At 46.0% G+C, this 22,528-nt stretch overlaps 1 protein-coding gene across 1 annotated transcript in view; it reads right to left on the bottom strand.

Moving 5' to 3' along the window:
• Positions 1-1,072: 1,072 nt before the first annotated feature.
• LOC147020686 (alpha/beta hydrolase domain-containing protein 17B-like) overlaps positions 1,073-22,528 on the bottom strand; it is a 45,310-nt gene continuing 23,854 nt past the window's right edge. The window contains exon 3 of the mRNA XM_085896228.1: positions 1,073-7,726. Coding sequence (XP_085752354.1) covers positions 7,507-7,726 — 220 coding nt within the window. The 3' untranslated portion in view covers positions 1,073-7,506. The remainder of the gene's footprint in view (positions 7,727-22,528) is intronic.

The following is a 22,528-nucleotide window of genomic DNA, read 5'->3' on the forward strand; positions in this document are numbered from 1 at the left end:
AAATAAAATGGAGGGAAGGGGAATTGTGGCACAATCACCTTTAAGCCGTCTATCCTGGGCTTGAAGTCCGACCCAACTATAAACTGTCATTCTGGTGTTTGACCAGTGTCCCTTGGGTGGACGTTAAACGGGAATCCCATCTGCCAGAATTTGTTGGTGGATGTTAAAGATTACACGCTGTCCTTCGTGAAGAGTACACGAGCTATCGCCGGCACCATGAACAAATGACAAATTCCTGTCCCGACCTAGAACAGGCACTGCATCAGCGGCACAGCCACACCCTCAGCCAATGAAGAATGAGAATTGTGTGACAGCAAGGGAGAAGGGAGTGATGAAGAGGTACGAGCAAACGAGGTGCATAAGAGGGGTTAGGAAAAACTAAATTTCTATGGCTCATTTAAAAATGACATCGCTGCCAATGTAATAGCATGACCAATGCCGAAGGCAATGGTTCTCAACATATTGATCACTGAACACTTGAAATGACATCTTATACAATCTTTAAAATGCATCGATTCCAGTTGTTATTTCTGTAAAATTAAACAAGTAATTTTTTTACAAAGCTCAAATGGTTAATTCAAACAGAGTCTAAATGTTGTTATTTTTTTCTCCACCCAATTTTGCTTTCATTCATTCTGCACATTTCTTCCTTCACCACGCAGTTCAAAATTTCCTTCGTCATTCATACACACTTTTGCATTGTCCGAGCTTGCGATTCTGCAAGTCCTCTCTGCTCTGTACGTTTCCCCCTGTTTTGGAAAAAAAAGTTGGTTTCTTAATAGATTACAAAGGCAGACAAAAAACAAGACACAGCCGCAATGGCTTTGGTAGGAAAATCCTGCATTACGAGCTGGATCTTACACGGGGCCCAACAGACCACAGATTGGAAAACCCATGGAAGAAAGCCATTTAAAATGGCTTTTAAATAAAATAGACAAAAATAAAATAATTAAATAAGTAATGTATCACAGAAGATTAGACAGAGCCAGTTCTCGAGTCCACAGTTCGAGTAGATCCAAAGCAAGAGGAAGTGCTGAAGCACCGCAGAGCATTTCAACAGCCAGCCGTGTACTAGTGATCCCACAATTTCAAATCTTTATTTCCGGTGTCTTGTTTTTTTTTTTTTACATATATAAATACAATGTTTTAACACCATTTGTACAATAAACGTTAAAGTATGCAAATTGTATAAACAGCAGGATTTTCACCTCTTCGTGCAAGCCAAAGCAACAATGTATGGTGAAGCATGCAGCGCGGCACTTTGGGGGACACCATTACACCTCCATACCGGTAGCTTGCCAGTGTCAGAGTTTGGTTCTGAAGCGGTGGCAATTAACGCTGCTACGATTCACCAAAGTAAACAACAGAATACAGTAACAATCAATGACAAAAAAATATTTATCCCGGCACCACAACAAAACAAGAACTCAAAGCAAATTAGGAGTGGTCAGAGAGAGAGACAGAGACAAACGTATGAGACAAAGGAGAGCGCAAAAATATTGTCAAAACAAACATTTCATGGGGAAAACTATTCACAGACATTGAAGGGGTTTATACAATTTTATGCAACACTGGTGAGTGTGTCGATGATGGAGGTAAATTTAAACCATTTCAATTTGTGAAGGACCACCACAATGGACCAAACGATGGCACGGAACCCAAAAATCTGTACGATGCAAAACAAGATGATCAAATTAAAAAACGGAAAATGTACATGACGATGCAAGCGTTTCAAACAACTCTTTCACTCCCGCACAACAACAACAATAATAATAATGATTAATAAAAAAACAAACAATAAATGCACCAACTCTTTTAAGAAAGCATATACAATACATTCTTGGATAGTCACATGGATCTCGATCGTCTTACGAATGATCTTTTGTGAGGAAATGTCCGTGTGGCATGGCATCCAGGTGTACCATTTCGCTCTCGGCCTTCGGTCGCCCTCAAGAGGTCTTTAGTGTAATCGGAGCGGATGATGCACAGTGACGACGAGCACCGAGGTGAATGAGAACAGTTGGCACTCGACGTGCTGACCGCGTCTCAAAAGTACAAATCGAGCTCGTTTGGTTGATCTTGTAATGCACTGATAAGGAGAGAACCGGTCAACACGTCGTCACACCACAAATTGTGACATTAAGGCAAGTAGCCTGCGGATGGCATGGCTCGAATCGCTTGGAAGTTTTCTTATCCAAAGCGCGGAACATTTGATCTCTAAAATAAAATAACATAGATGAGCATGCCGATGGAGAAAACCTGCAGCAGTAAAGAGAACAGTGATCATTACACATTACAAGTACACCTTCAGTGGAGACTAAAAGAAAGATCACGAGCATAGCAATGCACTTAAGATACGAGCGTCGTTCACTCGGCATGAACTGCTGGTAACATTCGCTATGGTAGAAAAAAAAGAATACAAAAATGTGAAGTACTGCACATAAAAGTTGCCTTTCATACAACATACATTTTTGACAGCTTTAAGTCCAATGTGAAAGACTTTTAATATCACCGTTCATCTGAGAATCCACCGACACTTGCTCAACACCAATGAACTGGTGGTGGAATCAAAAAACAGTAGTCATCCAAAACTTTCATTGATGTTTCCATCGCACTAGTTTCATTAGAAAGGTGTAGTTGCATCGATGAAAACTTTTAATTTCACTTTTCAAGCCACAAAAGGAGGTACCAGTCATGTTACTGCAAAATCTTCGAGGTTAGGACTAAAACAATCAGATGCACAGGTGTCAGTTTCCAAATCAACGGCTGGGCAGTGCAAGGTATCTATTTTAAAGCAAGGCAGCAAAAGGATATTACTCCTTGACTACCGGTAATTGGCATACTGGAAGCTTTTGAGAATTCATAAGGAATCAAAATGATGAAAATAAAATAATAAAGAAAAGGATTTTTTGAAAAACAAACGATTTTTCATTCCGAGTCAGTAAAAGGGGTTTTGGGGTGGCACGACATTTCCGTAAGCAACAATTTAGGCCCAATCACAAGTTATGCCACCCCCCCCCCAACCCCGAATGTATTAGAACCAAAACGTGTACACAGACATCACGTGTAAAACAGACAAAGCGGGGTGGGAAGATTAGCCCCTTTTCTCTGAAGGGCAGAATCAGCTGCATTTTTACAAAATCGATCAAACATGGATAAGCGTCAATAAACCAGCTTAGGTTCTAAAAGTTTTGAAACAAAACCCTTAATACTGCTGCCCTCGGCTAGTGTTTCTCTGGGACACCAAAACAGTGTGCTCACTACCAAGCCGTGATTATACAAATTTGAGAGAAAAAAAAAAACAAGAAGTCATCAATTAAGTTAAATTTAAATGGAGGCCACATAAAAAAAATTTAAACAATAAATAAAAACTTCAAAAATGCTTTGGACTGAGGTTTGGATGTTCACAACACTAAACAGCTTACGCTGCACATTTTTTTGAAAAAAAAAATTATAATTTCAATATCAGACTCCAAAATCCTTTTGGGATCAAGTCTTGTTAACCACAATGTGCAGCCTGGGTACGCGAAGACTGCTGGCTAAAAGAATCAACGTGTGGTCGGTTTGTAAGTAAGATGCTTAGTCCGTGGATGGGAGGTAAAGATGCTGGGCTGGGTAGAATGAGGCCAAAAGCTCGTCATTATAGATCAAATACGATGAACGGCGTGTACAGGGAAAACGCTCTTTTTGCAGGAGAGGACAGTGAAACGATCATTCACAAACATTTACATTTTGGCCGATACGCATTTGAAAAACTATTGCGAGAAAATGTTTTTGAACTGCAACATAAAAATAAAATAGAGAAACAAACTAGAAGGGCACTCGGTAGAGCGCATACCTCCACCACGCAATGCCCGATCTACGAGAACATATCAGGCCCAATAAAAATTTGAAATATCATGTATCGTTTCTGGCCCTAATTGCTCAATGCTGAAGAATCACTCTAAAATTAAATAATTCTCGTATCCAGAACTGGATCCAGATTCGGATCTTCACCAAAATTGAATCAATTCTACCTTGGTCACACACCCAACATGTCCACCAAGTTTCGTCCGAATCCGTCCACAACTTTTTGAGATCATGTGCTATATCTCGTTTTTTGGCCCGATCTCTCAATGGTGAAGAATCACTTAAAAAATTCTCGTGGTCAGATCCAGATCTTCACCAAAATCGAATCGGTTCGTCTTTGTCACACACCCAACCTGCCCACCAAATTTCATCCGGATCCATCAACAACTTTTTGAGATATCCTGCACACAGACAAACGCATAAGCAAACAGACGGAGAGGGGTGAAAACACAACCTCCTTCACCTTCAGTGGCGGAGGTAATAAACACTGACAATTGAATAAAGAATTCAGAGTGCTGGTTTGTTTTAGATGGTGGGTTTCAGATTCAGATTGGGTTCACGGCATAGTGGGAACGTTCAGCGATTTGTTGGGATGCCCATGTACATACCAGCAACGGAGTCCATTAAATATTTCTATAATCCAGTCCCAACCCAGGCATTTTCATGTTCCACATAACCAGCAATCTTTTCCATCAAAATGGAGCTCCATCACCAACTGTTGCCTTTCATTTGCTGTACAAATCCAACTTCCCTGTGACGTCGACATCGGGGGGGGGGGGGGGGACTTTAAAGTTACCACATTTTAAAACTGGTTCTCTTTAATGATCACATGTTCTCACGCAATGTTGACTGAAGGATTTAAAGAACAATTTAATCAAAGACAAGTTTGCAATGAGAAGCATTCATAGAGGACACCAGTACACCCTGGTCTGTGTTTATCGAGGCTGGTTGTCTCCTCCACCACCCCCAACCAAAAAAAATATAATGCAACAACTAAGTTTCCTTCTACCCACTGATCCGACAAACCTCAGACATTTAACAAATTCCTACCCCAACATAAAAAAAAACAAAAAATAAAATACTGTTCCTCTTATTAAACAAAATAGTACTGCCTGAGAGCATCTCATGGTTTATAATCTCAATCGCCTTTTCTTTCTCGATAACCATCTCTGGAGCTGACAGGATAGCTCAGAGGTAGCGCCTTTAGGCCATTTAGTCTGGATTTTATTCCTGACCACAACCTGTCACCTTGGTGCTTAACAGGTCGGATGGTGTATCGACGAGTACAGTCCTTTGAAAGATACGAATCTAGATGTCCCATCTGCTCACATTCACTGAAGAGTTGTTAACAATCATACAATAGCCTGTTAAAAACAGTACGCCATCGTTGCTGGTACCAAATCAAAATTTCTCTCTGCCAAAGAAAAACCACCTGCTGCCCTATACAAATATAATAATAATAATAATAATAATAATAATAATAATAAATTTCCAGAGCATACCAAATCCTTCTATACAAGGAAATTTGTTACAAATCCAATGTTTAATTGTTATTTCTTTTTTAAATTAATAAAAATTTACTTCCAAATGCCATTAATCTGTTTTTTTTTTAAATACATACATACACTACATGGCCAAAAGTATGTGGACACCTGCTCATCCAACATCTCATGGGATTAATATGTAGTTGATCCCCCTTTGCTGCTATGACAGCCTCCACTCTTCTGGGAAGGCTTTCCACTAGATGATGGAACATTGCTGCGGGGATTTGTTTCCGTTCAGCCATAAGAGCATTAGTGAGGTCGGGCACTGATGTTGGACGATTAGGTCTGGTTTGCAGTCAGCGTTCCAATTCATCCCAAAGGTGTTCGATGGGGTTGAGGTCGGGGCTCTGTGCAGGTCAGTCAAGCTCTTCCACACCGATCTCGACAAAACATTTCTGTACGGACCTCGCTTTGTGCACGGGGGCATTGCCATGCTGAAACAGGAAAGGGCCTACCCCAAACTGTTGCCACAAAGTTGGAAGCACAGAATCGTCTAGAATATCATTGTATGCTGTCGCATTAAGATTTCCTTTTACTGGAACTCAAGGGCCAAGCCCGAACCATGAAAATCAGCCCCAGACCATTGTTCCTCCTCCACCAAACTTTACAGTTGGCACGATGCATTCGGGCCGGTAGCGTTCTCCTGGCATCTGCCAAAAACAGATTCGTTCGTCGGACTGCCAGATGGTGAAGCGTGATTCATCACTCTGGAGAACGTGTTTCCACTGCTCCAGGGTCCAATGGCGGTGAGCTTTACACCACTCCAGCTGATGCTTGGTATTGCATGTGGTGATCTTAGGCTTGTGTGCGGCTGCTCGGCCATGGAAACCCATTTCATAAAGCTCTCGACAAACAGTGCTTGTGCTGACGTTGCTTCCAGTCAGTTTGGAACTCGGTAGTGAGTGTTTCAACTGACGAGAGATGATTTTTCCACACGACGCGCTTCAGCACTCGGCGGTCCTGTTCTTTGAGCTTGTGTGGCCTTCACTTCACGGCTGAGCTGTTGTTGCTCCGAGACGTTTCCACTTCACAATAACAGCACTTGCAGTTGACCGCGGCAGCTCTAGCAGGGCAGAAATTTGATGAACTGACTTGTTGGAAAGGTGGCATCCTATGACGGTGCCTCGTTTAAAAAAATCACTGAGCTCTTCAGTCCGGCCCATTCTACCGCCAACGTTTGTCTATGGAGATTACATGGCTGTGTACTTGATTTTATACACCCGTCAGCAATGAGTGTGGCTGAAATAGCCGATTCCACTAATTAGAAGAGGTGTCCACATACTTTTAGTCATGTCGTGTACTTTGGATTGGTTCCTGGAAATTTATGAGATTGGAAAGATTGGTTCAAATGAAAAATTATGTTTAAAAATAAATTGAAAATGTTAACAATCCCTCAAAACTCTTCAAAATATGAACTTTCAGTTTTAGGAAAGATGTGTGCAGAATGTTCAATGTTACGTGGATTCTATCCCCTATGGATCCATGAGCAACAACTGAACAAACAGCACAGAGTAAAATGAAAATAGAAATTGAAACGAAATCTCAAAGATTAACCACCTTGGAATAAGGTTGCGCTTTACCACCCCAGCTTGGCCAGCCTTATGACAGCGACGTGAATCTCAGACAATGATTGCAGGGGGGAAAGAATTGATTAAATGGTTATCGATGATGCAGCCAATGGTGTAGGTATCAGAATTTTGTCATGTTACCCAATCTTATCTGGAAGCATACTTTTATTTAGCAGAAACATAAATGTAACATCATCATCATTAACCTGCAAAAGAATAGGCCATGGGTGAAGACAAGACAAAGACAGGAAAAAGACAAAACATGAAATTTAAAGACAGTTTGGATAAAGAGAACGGAGAGACAGGGATAAGCCGAGTCAAGCAACAGATAGAGGAATGCAGGATATCAACATGAAAAAAAAGAAAATCAAATACAAACAAAGTGCTTGCCTGTAGTCAATGTTACCTATATCAAGGAAAGAAACAGCACATTTAAGTCGAGTTAAACAACCATCAAAAACTTATTTATTCGTTTTGTTCATTTTGTCAACATGGAGTCTCGAGCTGGACCTCAACGGACACTAGTGATTGTGGAGAGAGGGTATTCAAGGCCCCTGGAGCTCATGTGCGACAAAGTATCGAAGGCGCTCGAGATACTGGCTGTACAGCTCAACGTCGTTATGCCCAGCACCTTCGACCCAAAGTGGCTCGACAGGATGCTGGCAGCGCTCGTAAATGGCCAGGCCATGAGAGAAATCTATCACCTCGTCCTCAGTGCCGTGGATCACCAGGACGTGCGACGACACTTTTGCGATCTTGTCAATGCTGCAAGGGATGAGGGAAAGCAAAGTGCACATGATGCAAGGTACGTGTCTTGCATTTTTACAACATCGAGCAAGCTCATTCAAATCAGTCCAATTCAGGAACAATACAAACCTTTCAAATAAAACAAACAAACAAAAAAACTAGGAGAGGTCATAGAACACCTTACCCCACGCAATGTTCAAATACACAATCAAATTTATATAAAATTATTTTAAAGGTCGTATAAAAAAAAAATTTTGGAAGTTTACTGCCGTTGATGCAGTCTTAAACACCAACTTATTGGACATGTCCAAGCAGTGCAAAGCTGGAGGTTTTTGGAACCATCAAGAAGATGATTTCGGTTCTACAGCGTGCAACCATACAATTCAATTGACAACATAAAAGGTTTTTGTTTTTTTTTGTATCCCATGTCGAGGCTCGTGTAAGAGCTAAAACATATAACAAGGCAGGAGACAAGAGGGATGGGAAAAGGAAGCACAAAACAGATCTGTGGAAGGGAGAGGGATGGGTCAAGGTAAAAAAGATGGTAGTACAGGGACTTTCAGGAAGGAAAACAGGGAATTTGAAGGAGGTATGTTTGGGGTGGATTAATGGGGGTAGAAAAGATCATGGTTTTGGATGGGGGAAGATTTGAGATGGTGGTGAACAGCTGTTTTGAAGACCTGGAGGGAGGAGTGTGATTGAAGGCCCAGATAGCGCACAGGGCCTAGAGCGCTGCCTTGAGGAACTCCAGCATGGACAGGAAGAGGAGATTAACAGCCACGCATTTACTGTGACAGAAGAGGAAGTCCACGAGCCATGAGTGGAGATTTCCTTGGATTATAACATAAGAAAAGTTTGTTTAGCAGTGCAGGATGCTAGACTGTATCGAAAGCACGCGATATGTCTTGGGAGATGGCTCTGATATCATGTTTGGCATTTATTACCTCCATCCATTGTTGGGAAAGCAGAAGTAGCATGTCCAGGGTTGAGTGACCTGGTCTGAATCCAAATTGATGATCGGAAATCAAGCTATTGGAGAAGAGAAAGGATTTGATGTTGGAAGCGATGATGGATCCCATGACCTTGCTGATGAATGGGAGGCTGATTGATCTGTCGATTGATCTGAATGGAAGGCTGATTGATCTGATTGCAGGGATCAGTATTTTCACCTTTTTTATGCAGAGCGGTAATGTTTGCTAATTTCCAAGGACATGGCAGATGACCTTGAGTAAATGAGAGGGTGAACAAGAGCAGCAGCGCACATTTTTCGGACATGAGGGGTGATGCCAGGGGCAGAATCAGAGATGAGGTTTGACAGCAAGCTCTCCACCTTGTCAGGAGAAAAGGACACAGAGTCCAGGAAGGCTCAGTGTGACCGGGTAAGGTGGGTACCGACAGCAATGGGTTTGGGACACAAGATTTAGAAGCAAACACCGAGTTTAGGCATTCAGCGTTTTCACGTGCGGTATCAGCTGTGCAGCCATTTGAGGAAAGGGATGGAGGGGGAACATATACCAGAAACAGACTTAACTAGACGCCACCAGGATTTGGAAGAGGGAGACAGGTTTGAGAGTTCAGACTTGAGATTAGTAAGATGTTGTTTTCTGGCTCTCCTGAGGGTGGACACACACTTGTTCCGAGCTTTGTGGAAGAAACTGAGATTACCCTCAGGAGGATTTTTAAAGGTCGTATAAAAAAAATAATTCCGGAAGTTGAGTGTCGTTGATGCAGTGACTTTTACACATGACATTAGTTTTTCATTCCTGTTGTTTGTGTCCTTTTGGACTTCCTTAAAAACAGCACGTTCCCCGTTTGAAACAATTTTAATTTTTACTTGAATGCCAGACTGACAGTCAAACAGACTGAAGCAACTGCTTTACCAAGAGTGCACATCCGCACTCGGGATGCAATTGCATACAATTGGCCAAATTCAGAGCCAAAGTACTGCTAAACTTCAGGTTCGTGTTCCAATTTGTGATCTACCTTGTTCGAAATATAAAATTAAATTCAAATGAAGTAGTTCCTCAATCATAGACTGATATGTGAAGACAGACAGTGTGAACAAATTGCTTAACCCCGCGATGATGTATTGTTGGACCGTGATGGCATCTAATAATTACATACTATTGGAACGTACCTTTTATAACCTTAGAAACACTTTACTACTCCTTTAGAGCTTCAGACCCCAACCACCTTTGGACATTTTGACCCTTGACCCTTTCAACCTTTAGACCCCTTTACGACCCTACTGGAACACAACCTTTATACCCCATAGCACCCTTTAGATCCCCTTTTACCCTAACCACAATTGAAACATACCATTTAGACCTTGAGACATTCTAATGTGTTGGAGCCCTTTTGACACACACCGAACAAACATCTATAAATTTTTCTTGCAATATACAGACCATACTTTTTTCAGCAAGTAATGCACAAACTCAACCCACCTGGGGGGTGGGTACTCTGCAAATTATTCAAAATTTACATCAATGATTTATATAGTGGGGTTAAAAGTTGGCTTTCCAAATTGACAGATGAAACAAGGCTTGGAGTTAAGGTGGGAGGGGGGGGGGGAAAGGGAGTGATCAGATTCAGGAACATTAGATACTGTTATGTTTGAGGGGGGGGTATGCATTCAAAGGGTAATTAGGATGTTTAATCAGGTATGCCATGCTGTTCGAGTTTACCAGGATCTCGATGTAATAAGTAGCAATTCAGTGGTGATAAGTTGTCTAGTAAATGTTCATTTCTTCAAGGGGGAAATGATAATTGTCACGTAATTAGATAGGGACACGGGAGAGGGTAAGTGTGTCTGCGTAAACCCCTTTTGGTATTCTCTGGAGACTGGCCGTGACGTCACAGGACAGTGCAGCGGATGGCTCCGCCCCGTGATCACGATTGGCGGAAGGCGACGGCGGTGGACCAATAAACGGCTCGATTGGAAGTGACGAGGACAGGAGGATAAAAAGGTTCTGTTCGGGGTCGAAAAGGAAGAGGAAGAAGATCGGGACAAAACGATAGTGTTTTTTTGGTGTGGAGGCTGTTGCGCGGGAAGCATACTTGTTGTTGTGCTGATTCGATCGCGTTCTTCATCGTGTCTTGGAGCCTTGCTGAGACTCGTGCCTCACCTTGGTTGGCTCTGGGGTTCTGCTGGCTCGCAGTATGGGGTCGAATGGCGGGCGGACCTGTCTCCCTCTCCTGCTCGCAACTTGGCGCCAGAACTGGTTCCCTGGTGGCTGTGAGCAGACTTGGGCCAGGACCAGGAGGTCGACAGCACCACGGTTTCTCCTGCCCCCCTGACGAGAGCAAGGCCAGCTCGTCCGACGCCGATCCAGGGACAGTTGCGTCCACACCACGGTCCAGCCTGACCACCAGAAGTAGCTAAGTTTTGTGTGTGTGTGTACTTGGCGCCTTAGAGGGTTTGAGAATTGTATATTCATTGGAATTGTCTGTGTTTCCCCCACGCCCGATCCCACACCATCCCGTCGAATCGCCCCGGATCCCTCTTCTTGCTGAGTCTTGTTAATAATAAAAACAAATAAACATCATCAACTCAGTGAAAAGTGACTCGTGCCACCTTCCTCGTCCCGTTTGTGGTAGAGCGATTAGAACCGCCATGTTTGGGTTATAAATAAATAAACCGCCTCCATCGTTTCGGCTCATTCTACGTTGGCGGGACTGTTCAAGTCCCGTGGACGTCACAATACTCTGATTGGGAAAAAGATTGGCAGATGCTGTGCAGTTCAATATCAGGGAAATGTAAAGTGATGGGGATGAGTAGCAATAATAAAAATATAGATTATATAATGCAAGGGGCTGTCTTGGAGCATGTCACAAAATAACTAGGACACTCTTCGACGTCGCGACATCACCAGATATGCCCACATTATTCCATCATCATACACACTTGTATCAAGTTTGATTTAAATCCCTGAACCCAGATTCAAAATATAAAATAATTCTGGCTGCCAGACCATGTGTCCTATCAGGTTGAAATTTAAAAAAATATTTTCCCCATGACTACGAGATCATAATTATGATGTTTCACTTCGATTAATGAAGCAGTTAAAGAGAAACATTTTTTTTAAAAGATTTTGGTTCAATCCAATATGGCTGCTGGACCATGTGACCTATTAATTATTCATGAGCACGGTGACATTCCCAAGGCTTGAGGGACATGTGGGGAAAGTTTCCCTTCGATCTGTCAAGCCGTTCTGGAGATGAAAATTTTAAAACATTTATTCTTCAAAAATAAATAAATACATCACAGCTATGACATCAGAGATGGAGAACCTTTTGTTCCTCATGGATAGGAGATCATATCTGTAAAGTTTTGCCTCTCTGTTGAGCTGTTTCGGAGAAGGTTTTTGAAAGTTTTTATGTTAAAAATAATATAAAATAAAAATAGCTGCTGAACCACGGAACCGATAACCACACGTATGGGCACGTGAGAGCAAAGGAACAGCCTGTGTGGTTGTTTCTGGCACGCGGTTTGAAAGTTTTTTTTTTCTTTTATTGCACGAACGGCCACGCACGTACGGGCCCGCACGAGTAATAATGATAATCGCTCAGGCCCTGAACAGAGTCCGCAACCCTCTCAAACTGCAAAGCTTCGAATCTCTCAGTCTTTCTACGCCCTTCTCCATCTCCTTCAGAGGTTCTTCACGCATCAATTTCTGGAGAGTAGGCACGTCCTTCGGCCTTCCTCCTCTGCCTTTTGGCATTCCTTTTTTCCCCTGGAATGTTAGTACTGTACATGCGAATGTTCAATTAGTTATCAAATATTTTTCTTGTTTTCAGACTTTACCCAATGAAATTCAACTTGTGCAAAATCGACTTGCGTAAAGGTCCCAGGAAAGGAACCCTTGTGCAAGTCGAGGACTGTCTGTATACGAAATAAAATACAAGAGTGGAAGTGTGCAGTAAGCGTGGATTTTTGGGAGTTGAACCAGGAGGTGCATACTGGATGAACGTGTACATCTTGGCAGAGTTGAGATGGATCGGAGAGCTGGGAGAGCAATGCCAAAATCAAAACTTTTCATATATCATAATGCCAAAATCAAGAATCAAGGTTCAGACCTGGCAAATCTTGGCAAGCCGACAATATAAATAATCCTATATATTAAAAACATAATGAAGCTGCCTGAGTGCATCTGAAGCCTTCCAGGTGGCTGCACAGTTGGCCTGACTCCATCCACAAATGTAACCATGGGGAGAAAAAAAACAACAAAAAAAAACATACGTCCACCATTTTGGTTCTACAGGCCACAGTACATATAGGCCTCTGACATCTGGTGTCAGCCTATGGGTAAGTGCAATTGTCATCTATCAGAGATACATAAACATGATGTATTTATTATACATGCACATTAAGCAGTTGGCATGTTTTTACTTGCAATGTGTCAAGTCGACAAGAACTCCACATGGTTGTTGTTGCTGTTGTGATTCTTGTTTGGGGGGGGTGGGGTCGATTTTTGAAATGTGAACCCATTGGTCGGACAACTGTCAAACAGCTGCCGGACCCCACTCACATTTACCACTTGACTCCACCCACCATGGCTCACAGAGATGAAATAATATGGCCACCACCTTGGTTTTCTGGTTTGGCCTGAGACATCAGGCCTGCAGGCCTCCACCGATTATAATCCACTGCCTGGGTTTGTTGCGTCAGATTTCCATTGGCTTTGTTTAGGTCGAGTGTTGTTACTCATGATGAGGGACCCTAAAAAATCCAATCAATGTCAAATAAAAATTATTAGTAAGGTTTCATCAAGCCCATCAGCGTGCTGGGTATGCACCTCCCAAAGAAAATAGCATAACGTAATTTTTGAACAGCCCCATATTGGGGTTAAACAACCCATGGCCATGTGATGAATCAGTTCGTTCTGATATAACTGTGGCAGAGGCTGACATGGATGAGAGGTGTCGAGTTAATCATTTAATAGTGCATTAAATGCGCGTTTCCCAATCGGCCTATTTCCAGATTTTGTCGCAGGTTGTGACCACAGTGCGGTCATTCTTGTTGCATCATGTATGTAGGACAAGCCCGATTTTTTTTTTTTTTTTAAACACTTTCAGGAACGGTTTGTTGTCTATATACCTCCCAAAGAAAGCAAGGGTTTATCTCCCTAATTTTATTGCACAAGAGGACTTCTGAGTTGATGTACATTTGAAGATGGTACGATACACCATGAAAGAAAGGAATGTTTTGATTACAACCCGTGCAGAGGAAAGAAAATAGTCAGAGGTAATGCATATTGATGGATGGTACAAGGTAAAATATATATATATATACACATACACATATATATATATATATACACAGACATTATATATATACACATACATATATATATATATATATATATATATATATATATATATATATATATATATATATATATATATATATATATATATATATATATATATATATATATATATATATATATATATATATACATATATATACACATACATATATATATATATACATATATATACACATACATACATATATATATATATATATATACATATATATACACATACATACATATATATACATATATACATATATATATACATATATATATATATATATATATATATATATATATACACATACATACATATTGTTGTGGTTACCAGATTCGCAAACCACCATTCAGGTCCCTTAGGTGAGGTATCTCGGTAAGTGCATGTGTAGTTAGGCCCAAACCCGTTGTCTAGTGGGAATACATGTCATTTATATGTGCTGCGACTCTTCAGGATAGCCGTTTTTCTTTTACTATCTTTATTTTGGACCAACCGCCATGATCACAACCACAACATCAACCACCAACCATAACGCCGCTTCACCACAACCGCCACGACCTTCCCGTCACACCTCGCAACCGTAGCATCGCCACCGTTCTTGCCCCGCTGTGGGTACCGGTGTTGGACTCATGCAGAACGCGCGTCGAACAGCGTGTACAAAATCACGGATTTTGTGCTTCAAAAACAGATCAAAAACGACACACGCCCACTTTTTGCCATCCAATCGGTGAGCGAGGGGCGAATTGGCCCCGCCCCCAGGGCGATCGATATATGCAAATTTGTGGATCAAAAAGCCTTCACGCCCACTTTTTCTCGGGCCAATGGGGAGCGAGGTGAAAGGTCAAAGGGAGGGGGTCAAAGGCGAAGTTACGGGGGGATAAAAGGATGGTGTTCGTCAGTCAAAGGAGTCGTAAAAGTCGGAACGAGAGAGTCAGCAAGAAGAGTCAGCAGAACGGGAACGAGAGAGTCAGCAGAACGGGAGTCGGAGTCAGCAGAACGAGGGTCGGAGAGTCGCAAAGGAGGGTCGGAGAGTCAAGAAGAGGAGAGTCGGAAGCAGAGGGTCAAGACTTCGCGGGCGGTGGAGCTGCTCGTCGTGTGCGTTGGAGTCGGAACGGAGGGGACGGAGCTGTGGAAAGGCGGCGACACCAGACGAGGGGGTGCTCGCGTCGTGCAGGAAGCTGCACCCGAGGGAGGCCGACAGCGCGACCTGGCCGAGGTGGAGACGCTCGTCGCACATAATAAAGATCCTCTATACCCCGAGCATCAGCAACCCCCTCCTGTTTCCCCCCGCGCTGAGATAGTGCGACCAAGGGGGGCCCGGTGCCCCCCCCTGCCAGGGACTGTCCACGAGGCCCGCGGAGAGGGCGCCATCGCCGCTCCGCGTCTCATCACCAGACGGGTAGGCGCGACCCGGTCTCGGCCTCAGGCCTACCTCATTCTTGAGGGTATTTCTTTTCCTTGGTTTTGGGTATGTGTTGTCGGCGCCGTCTGTGAAGTAGAATTGTATAAGTGTTGCCGTGTGCTCGGTAGTCGGTATTAGCTCTGCACTGTGTTTTCACTTTTATGTTTGCTTTTTGTGTAAATGGAATTGTGTTTTCTTTTTTTGTGTGCATTTGGTGGAATTGTATTTGTGTGCTTTCCGTTCGTCGCGAATAAATGTGCTTTATTGTTGAACTGTTCTCCCGCTTCGCTTCGTCTTTTCCTCCATTGAATCCCCATCTTGCTTCACGTAAAGGGTTGGTAGTGGGCTGAATACGCCCGATAATTAACCGAACCGTCGAGGTCGACGATAACACCGCTCGGTTATTCTGATAGTACGGAACGGGTCGCTTAAGTGGCCCGTGTCCGAAGTCGACCTGTGGCGAGGTGCGATCGCCCGGTCTACCCTCCGCGTGGGTACTTAGGTAGTTCGAATTTGGCGAGCAACCCTATCCCACGCGGGGGCTGATTGGCTCGATCGCGGTGAGACCGAAAGGTCCACCCGTGACTGGTTCCCGGCGTTAGTCCGAGAGGGTCACGACTGGATTGTCCGTTCGGTGGGCGACGTGCCGCGATTCGAGTTACGTGGCCGTTCGCACGCCGGCGGGCGCGAAAAACCGCAACACTGGTGTCAGGTCGTGCGATACAAATTCATCGCCCTCCTCGCGGCACTGGTATCGGAGAACAGGAAAACGGGCTCTCCTGTCTCCGGCTAAATTCACGGGAATCGGTCCAGGGGTGAGAGAAGCGACCCCCGATTCCCTCCAAATTACGAGCGAGCTAAATTAACCCTTCACGAGAAGCAAGATGGCGTCTCAAGGCGAGCGGGTGCCGGGTGGATTAGGTGTGTGTAATAGTAATGTAGAATCCATGGCTCAGGACGAGATCACCGTGCAAGAGAAACCCGTACCAGAAGGTTGGGAAAGGCATCGATGCAGTTCATCTGGTCGGTTTTTTTATTATAACCCCACCGCTAAATGTAGTCAGTGGGAGTGGCCAGGGCAGGTGACAATACAGCACGTTATGGAACTCGTGCAGAGCATAAATGACAAACTGGATTACAGGAATGCCGAAATGAAAGAAAAGGAACAACGAAATGAAGAGAAATACGCAACAAATGGAAAATAAAAAAATGGATGGAAACGCACTCGAAGCGAAAAACCAAATGAAAGAAATGCGGGGTGAGATGCAGAGCATGGGCATAGGCCTGCAGGCAGGCATTATGGCAATGGCGAGGAGCGAAACGCGGACCACGGGCGAGAAAATGGCGCTGCCACGTGCTGGGACGAACGAGCTGGGGGGGAGTGCAACGGCTGTCAGACCCGCGGTCGGGGCGGGCGAGAAAATAATTCGGGAGACGTGTAAGACGAGACACGAGGTAAAGAAGGTATTAGAAAAATTAAAAGAAAGCCAGGAGGAGACAGAGGAGGGATTGAAGGTCGAAACGGTGGAGTGTGAGAAAAGACTTCAAGACATGAAGAGAGTTGATAAGCTGGGACTGGAGGGAAAAACGGAGACAGAGGAACTGGGAAGACGGTTAGAAAACCACAAGCGCAAGCCGGAAGAACAGTTAGAAGCCAAAGCAAAGTCTGAGTGTGCGGAGATGAGAAAGGAATTGGAAAAGAAAGTTTCTGAGTTACAGAAACACCAAAACAAAGAGAGGGAACTACAAAACGAACTGAGAGTGTTAAAAGAGGAAAGGAAGAGAACGGAAAATGAAACTTTAAGAAACCACACTGCACAGATCGAACAGCTGGAAGCGAAGGCCAGACTAAAGAATGAGGAACAAGAAAGAGTAATGAAGGAAGAACGAATGAGACAGGAGAAAGAAATCAGTCAGTTGAAAGAAATGACGAGATTGCAGAAGGAGGAACAAGAAAGACAGTGGAATAGAAAACTGAAAGAGTATGAATTTGAAACTGAACGACAAAAGGAAAAAAATAGGTTTGAATACGAGGAGAAAGTAAAGGAGCAAGGAATGAAGCAGGAAGGAGAAATCAGGAGATTGAAGGACACAACGAGATTGGAGAGGGAAGAACGAGAGGAACAATGGAATAGAAAACAAAAAGAACATGAATCTGAGGTTGACCAATTGAAAGAAAAGCTGAGGCTGGAGTACGAGATGGACAAAGAACAGCGAATGAAACACAAACAGGAGATTAACCAAATGAAGAAAACCATGAAACTGGAGAAGGAAGGACAGGAGAGGAAACGAGGAAGAGTCGTGAGAGAACAGCGAATGAAACACAGGAAGGAAATGAGCCAATTGAAAGAAACGATGAGATTGGAAAACAAAGAGCAGGAGGAACAGTGGGAAAGAAAACAACAACACTATGAGTGTGAAATTGAACAACTAAAACGGAGGGAGAACGAACAGCTAATGGGGCTCAGAGAGAAAGAACGACTCAGATGGGAAAGGAAAAGGAACCAGGAAGAGACAGAAAAAAGGAACCAGGAGAGAAAATGTATAGAGACACGGGAGACAGAAAAAATAGAGGAGAGACTGCACGATAAAGACGGGGTAAGTGACGCACACACACACACGGAGGTAGTGGAGGATCATGGGGGTGAGCTGGCGGACTGGGTGGGGACCCAGTGCGAACACCTGGATGGCCTCCTCCAGGAACGAGGGGAGGGAGTCTGCCCCCTTGAGGTGAGTCACGACCAGGTGAGTTCGGTCGTGCTTTGCGAGGTTGAGGGGACGGGTGCTGTGGACGGGTGCACGGAGAGCTTGGGGGGTATAAAGGCCCCGGAGACCCTTGTGGGGACACGAATCCCCAGTATGGTTGTCCCTGTGTGTGTGGTGCAAGGTGTGAGTGCGTCCCCGTGTGTGGAAGCGACCCCGTGTGTGATTGGTGTGGTGGCGATGGTGCCGGAGTACGTGCTTCCCAGCACGCCGGGTGTGGATGGGGCACCGTGTGTGAGTGAGGCCGTGTGTGTGAGTGAAACGGCCAGTATGAGTGAGGCACCACGTGTGAGTGGTGTGGTGGCGATGGTGCCAGAGTGCGTGCTTCCCAGCACGCCGTGTGTGGATGAGGCACGGAGTGTGAGTGAGGCACCGCGGGTTAGTGCCCCCGCGTGTGTGGGTGAGGCACCGTGTGTGGAAGAGACCGCGTGTGTGAGTGTCGCCGTGTGTATGAGTGAGGTACCGCGGTTGAGTGCCCCCGCGTGTATGAGTGGGGCACGGTGTGTGGATGAGGCACCGCGGGTGAGTGCCCCCGCACGCGTGAGTGAACGGCCGTGTGCAAGGTCGCTGTGTGCCAGGGAGACCGTGTGTGTGAGAGAGCGGTATGTGAGGGAGATGTCGGTTGGCATGCGGGAGCACGCAGCCGCGTCTCCCGGTGTGAGTTTAATGGAGTGGACTGTGTGCGTCGTAACACGCAGGTGTGCGTGGGTTGAATGGCGACAGAGACGGCGACAGAGGAGAGAAAGCCGAGTAGCGGCTGTAGTTGTTTCGAGGACCGTGCCGGGTTTGCCCAGCAGTGAGCACGCGGTTCGTGCTGTGCAACGCACGAGACCACCACGTGCTCGCTTGCGAGAGTGAAGTCCCGGTCCGGAAACGCACGCGGTGGATTTGCCGATCCCGCGGACGGACAAAGTTTAGGCAGGTAAATGGATTTGGACCGGACGGGTTCTCCACGCGATCGTGTGTGTTAAGCTCCAACGGGCAAAGCACATGTGTTCGCGTGGGGAACCCCTCGAGACGTGGGGCTTGTGTTTTTTTTTTGCGCACGGTGACGTCATGGCTGCACGTGTGGTTGGAATCCGGCAGGAGGGGTATCTCTGCCGGATGGTCCCGTCCAAGGAGGGACGAGGAACACATGCAGCTGCATGACGTCACGGACAGGTGCAAAGTGCGCGAGCTCTGAGTTGCCGCGCTGGCGCTGCGCATGTAGAAAAAAAAAAAGAAAGAACAAGCCTCACTTTCGGGTGCAAAGGATTCCTGGGCAAGGGGTGAAAGACCCCCTTACCTGGGCACAGGATGGAAACTAGTTAGGGGGAAGGGTTAGCTTAGCTAGACCGACTTCATGGGGCAGGGATAAGTCCTCATGGAGTCCGTGGAATGGATTAGTCAGAGGGATTGTAGCCAGATTTAGGTTGGGAAATAAAATGAGATGATTTGGAGACAGTGACAGAATTGTGAATGTGTAGAGGGGACGTAGTTTAGCTACGTAGTGTTAAAAGGAACGTGCTGTAGTTTAAGGGACGACGTGGGAGCACGAGTTAGTTAGGGGATGTAGTTAGAAGGATGGCAGAGTTCAGCGGTGTGTGTGTTGAAAAGTTGGTGAGTTGTGAGGCATGTGCTTGGTGAGTGAGTGAGGCCAGCGGGTCTGTGTGTGTGGAGTGAATGGGGAATGCATGGTGCGATGAGTGATTGGGGGGAGGAGTGACTCCCGCCCAAGGGACCCCGGGGTCAGTGTAGAGTGAGTTAGGGGGTTAGTCAAATTGAAAAATGGAGGTCGTTTTGTTGTTGGTGGGAAAGTAGGCTCGAGACCCATTTGGAGGGGTGCAGGAGCCCTGTTGACGGGCTTGGGAGCGTGGCTGCGAAAGGTGAGTATCGCTGAGTGGGTACCCCGGGCACCAGGCTAGTCGGCCGCGGTAGGCCAAGGGCCCATGGGGAGCCGGGATAGAGTAGTGGGCACGGGTGCGCCTGCTTGGTGCGGGGGCCCGCGGCGCCATTAGCCCCGTGGGCAGTGCAGTCGGCCCGGGTGACCCTCCGAAAGGGGCCCGCGCGCCCGGCCTGCCACGTGTGCGCTCCAGGGGAGGTGCCATGGGGGGCACTCCCCGGTGTTAGGGAGCTGGTAGGCTCGGAGGCAGTGTAGTGCCCGGGGGTGCCATAGCGGGAGAATCGGCAGAGGGTCGTGCCTGCCAAAGGGAGCCACGTGTCCCAGCCAGGAGACCGTGTGAGGGCACGGAGCGAAAATTGGGGGGCGAGGCCCGGGTTGTGAGGACACCAACACAGGCGACGGGAATCTGGGTTTATAGAACCAATAGTTTAAGCGAGAGGCGCTTGTTGAAAGCCCCGGGGTAGTTTAGCAGTTAAATGGTTAGGGTAGATTAGGAGATGTACCCCTCCGCACCATCCATCCCCTCGCTGTCGTTGTGGGCCGCTGGACCCACTTTGGGTTAGATCGCCGAACTCTGGGGAGGCCATTCTGAGGCTTCGTTGGGCCTCGACACAGGACGTTAGCTCTCCCTTGTTCCCCTCCGGGAAGGGAACGTAGGGGTTGGGAGTAGGCTAGGTGACAGGATAGGTTAGCCGAACAAGGACGATAAAGGGGGTTAGGGGACGATTTATAGTGGGGAAGTAAAAATAAAAACAACAAAAAAATAAGTTGGGGCTAAATTGGGGTTTGACAAATTAAGGGAGTGGGTATGTACAGTGACAGGCAAAGGCGATAGGTTGGGAGGGAGACAGGTAGGTAGGTCCGAGCCCGCCTTCCAAGTGGCCAGCACCACCGCACTCCCTCCACCAACCTCCATTGAACGGCAAAGGCTGGCCAACTTCATCGGCTGGCCGTGTTTTGCTTCAAGGCGGAGGCCGGCCAAGTTCATCGGCAGCTGTGTGCTGCAAGGCCTGTGCCGGCCAGTTCATCTGCTGGCTGTTTTTCTTCGAGGCCTGTGCCGGCCAGTTCATCTGCCGGCTGTGTTTGCCTGCAACGGTCTTCTTCTGCGGGCTGTGTTTGCCTGCAGCGGCCTTCTTCTGCGGGCTGTGTTTGCCTGCTCACCTTTGCCATGCCATGCCCACTGCCCACGTTCACCAGCCCCGTTCAATTTTTGCTTTGCCCCCCCCCCCTGTTCATTTCCATGTGCGCCAGGATCCGCAAGGCAACAGTTTGCAAGCTGCGAGAACTGCCCTGTTGGCAGCTACAACACGGGCCTGCAGTGGCGGCCCGTGCACCGTGTTTGTGTCCATGCATCCATTCGTTGTGCTCATTGCGTGTGCCACTTGAGCTGGCACGGAGACTGCGTTTGTGCAGCCCATGCACCGTTGTGGTTCACTGCATTCAGTTCAAACCGCTCATGCATCCATTCGTTGTGCTCATTGCGTGTGCCACTTGAGCTGGCACGGAGACTGCGTTGTGCAGCCCAAGCACCGTTGTGGTTCACTGCGTTCAGTTCAAAAGGGAAGGCCTTGGACTGCGTGTGAGCAGCCAGCCACGTTCCCTGTCACCTGCATTGTATTGAGTCAGAGACTGCATGTGGGCAGCCTGGCTCCCTGCTAACTGCTTTTCTTTTGCAGAGTTCAGTGATCCTGGGCCATGGTTTAGTGTAAAATTTGTAAGTTAAGGTTAAGATGTACTGTAAATATGAGTGCGCCCCCGGCATGTTTGTCTTAGCGCCGGCAATTTTATTTAAGTCGTCCATGTGAGTGAGTTTGTTTAGGTAGTTACGCAGCCCTCAGGTTATTTATTTTGGGGACACGAATACCATGAATGTCGCACTCAGGGATCCGTAGGTAAAATGTACTAGGGGAAAACTACACATGATGGCACACGAAAATTTGACGACTCGGGACGAGTCTGTAAAAAGGGAAGGGGGTAGTGTTGTGGTTACCAGATTCGCAAACCACCATTCAGGTCCCTTAGGTGAGGTATCTCGGTAAGTGCATGTGTAGTTAGGCCCAAACCCGTTGTCTAGTGGGAATACATGTCATTTATACGTGCTGCGACTCTTCAGGATAGCCGTTTTTCTTTTACTATCTTTATTTTGGACCAACCGCCATGATCACAACCACAACATCAACCACCAACCACAACGCCGCTTCACCACAACCACCACGACCTTCCCGTCACACCTCGCAACCGTAGCATCGCCACCGTTCTTGCCCCGCTGTGGGTACCGGTGTTGGACTCATGCAGAACGCGCGTCGAACAGCGTGTACAAAATCTCGCTTTTGGTGCTCCAAAAGCAGATCAAAGACGTCACACCCGCACTTGTTGCCATCCAATCGGTGAGCGAGGGGCGACTTGGCCCCGCCCCCAGGGCGATCGATATATGCAAATTTGTGCATCAAAAAGT

The sequence above is a fragment of the Eptatretus burgeri genome, chromosome 9 (genome assembly GCF_056783735.1).
Source record: "Eptatretus burgeri isolate ZD-2024b chromosome 9, Ebu_testis_v1, whole genome shotgun sequence".
Lineage (NCBI taxonomy): Eukaryota > Metazoa > Chordata > Myxini > Myxiniformes > Myxinidae > Eptatretus > Eptatretus burgeri.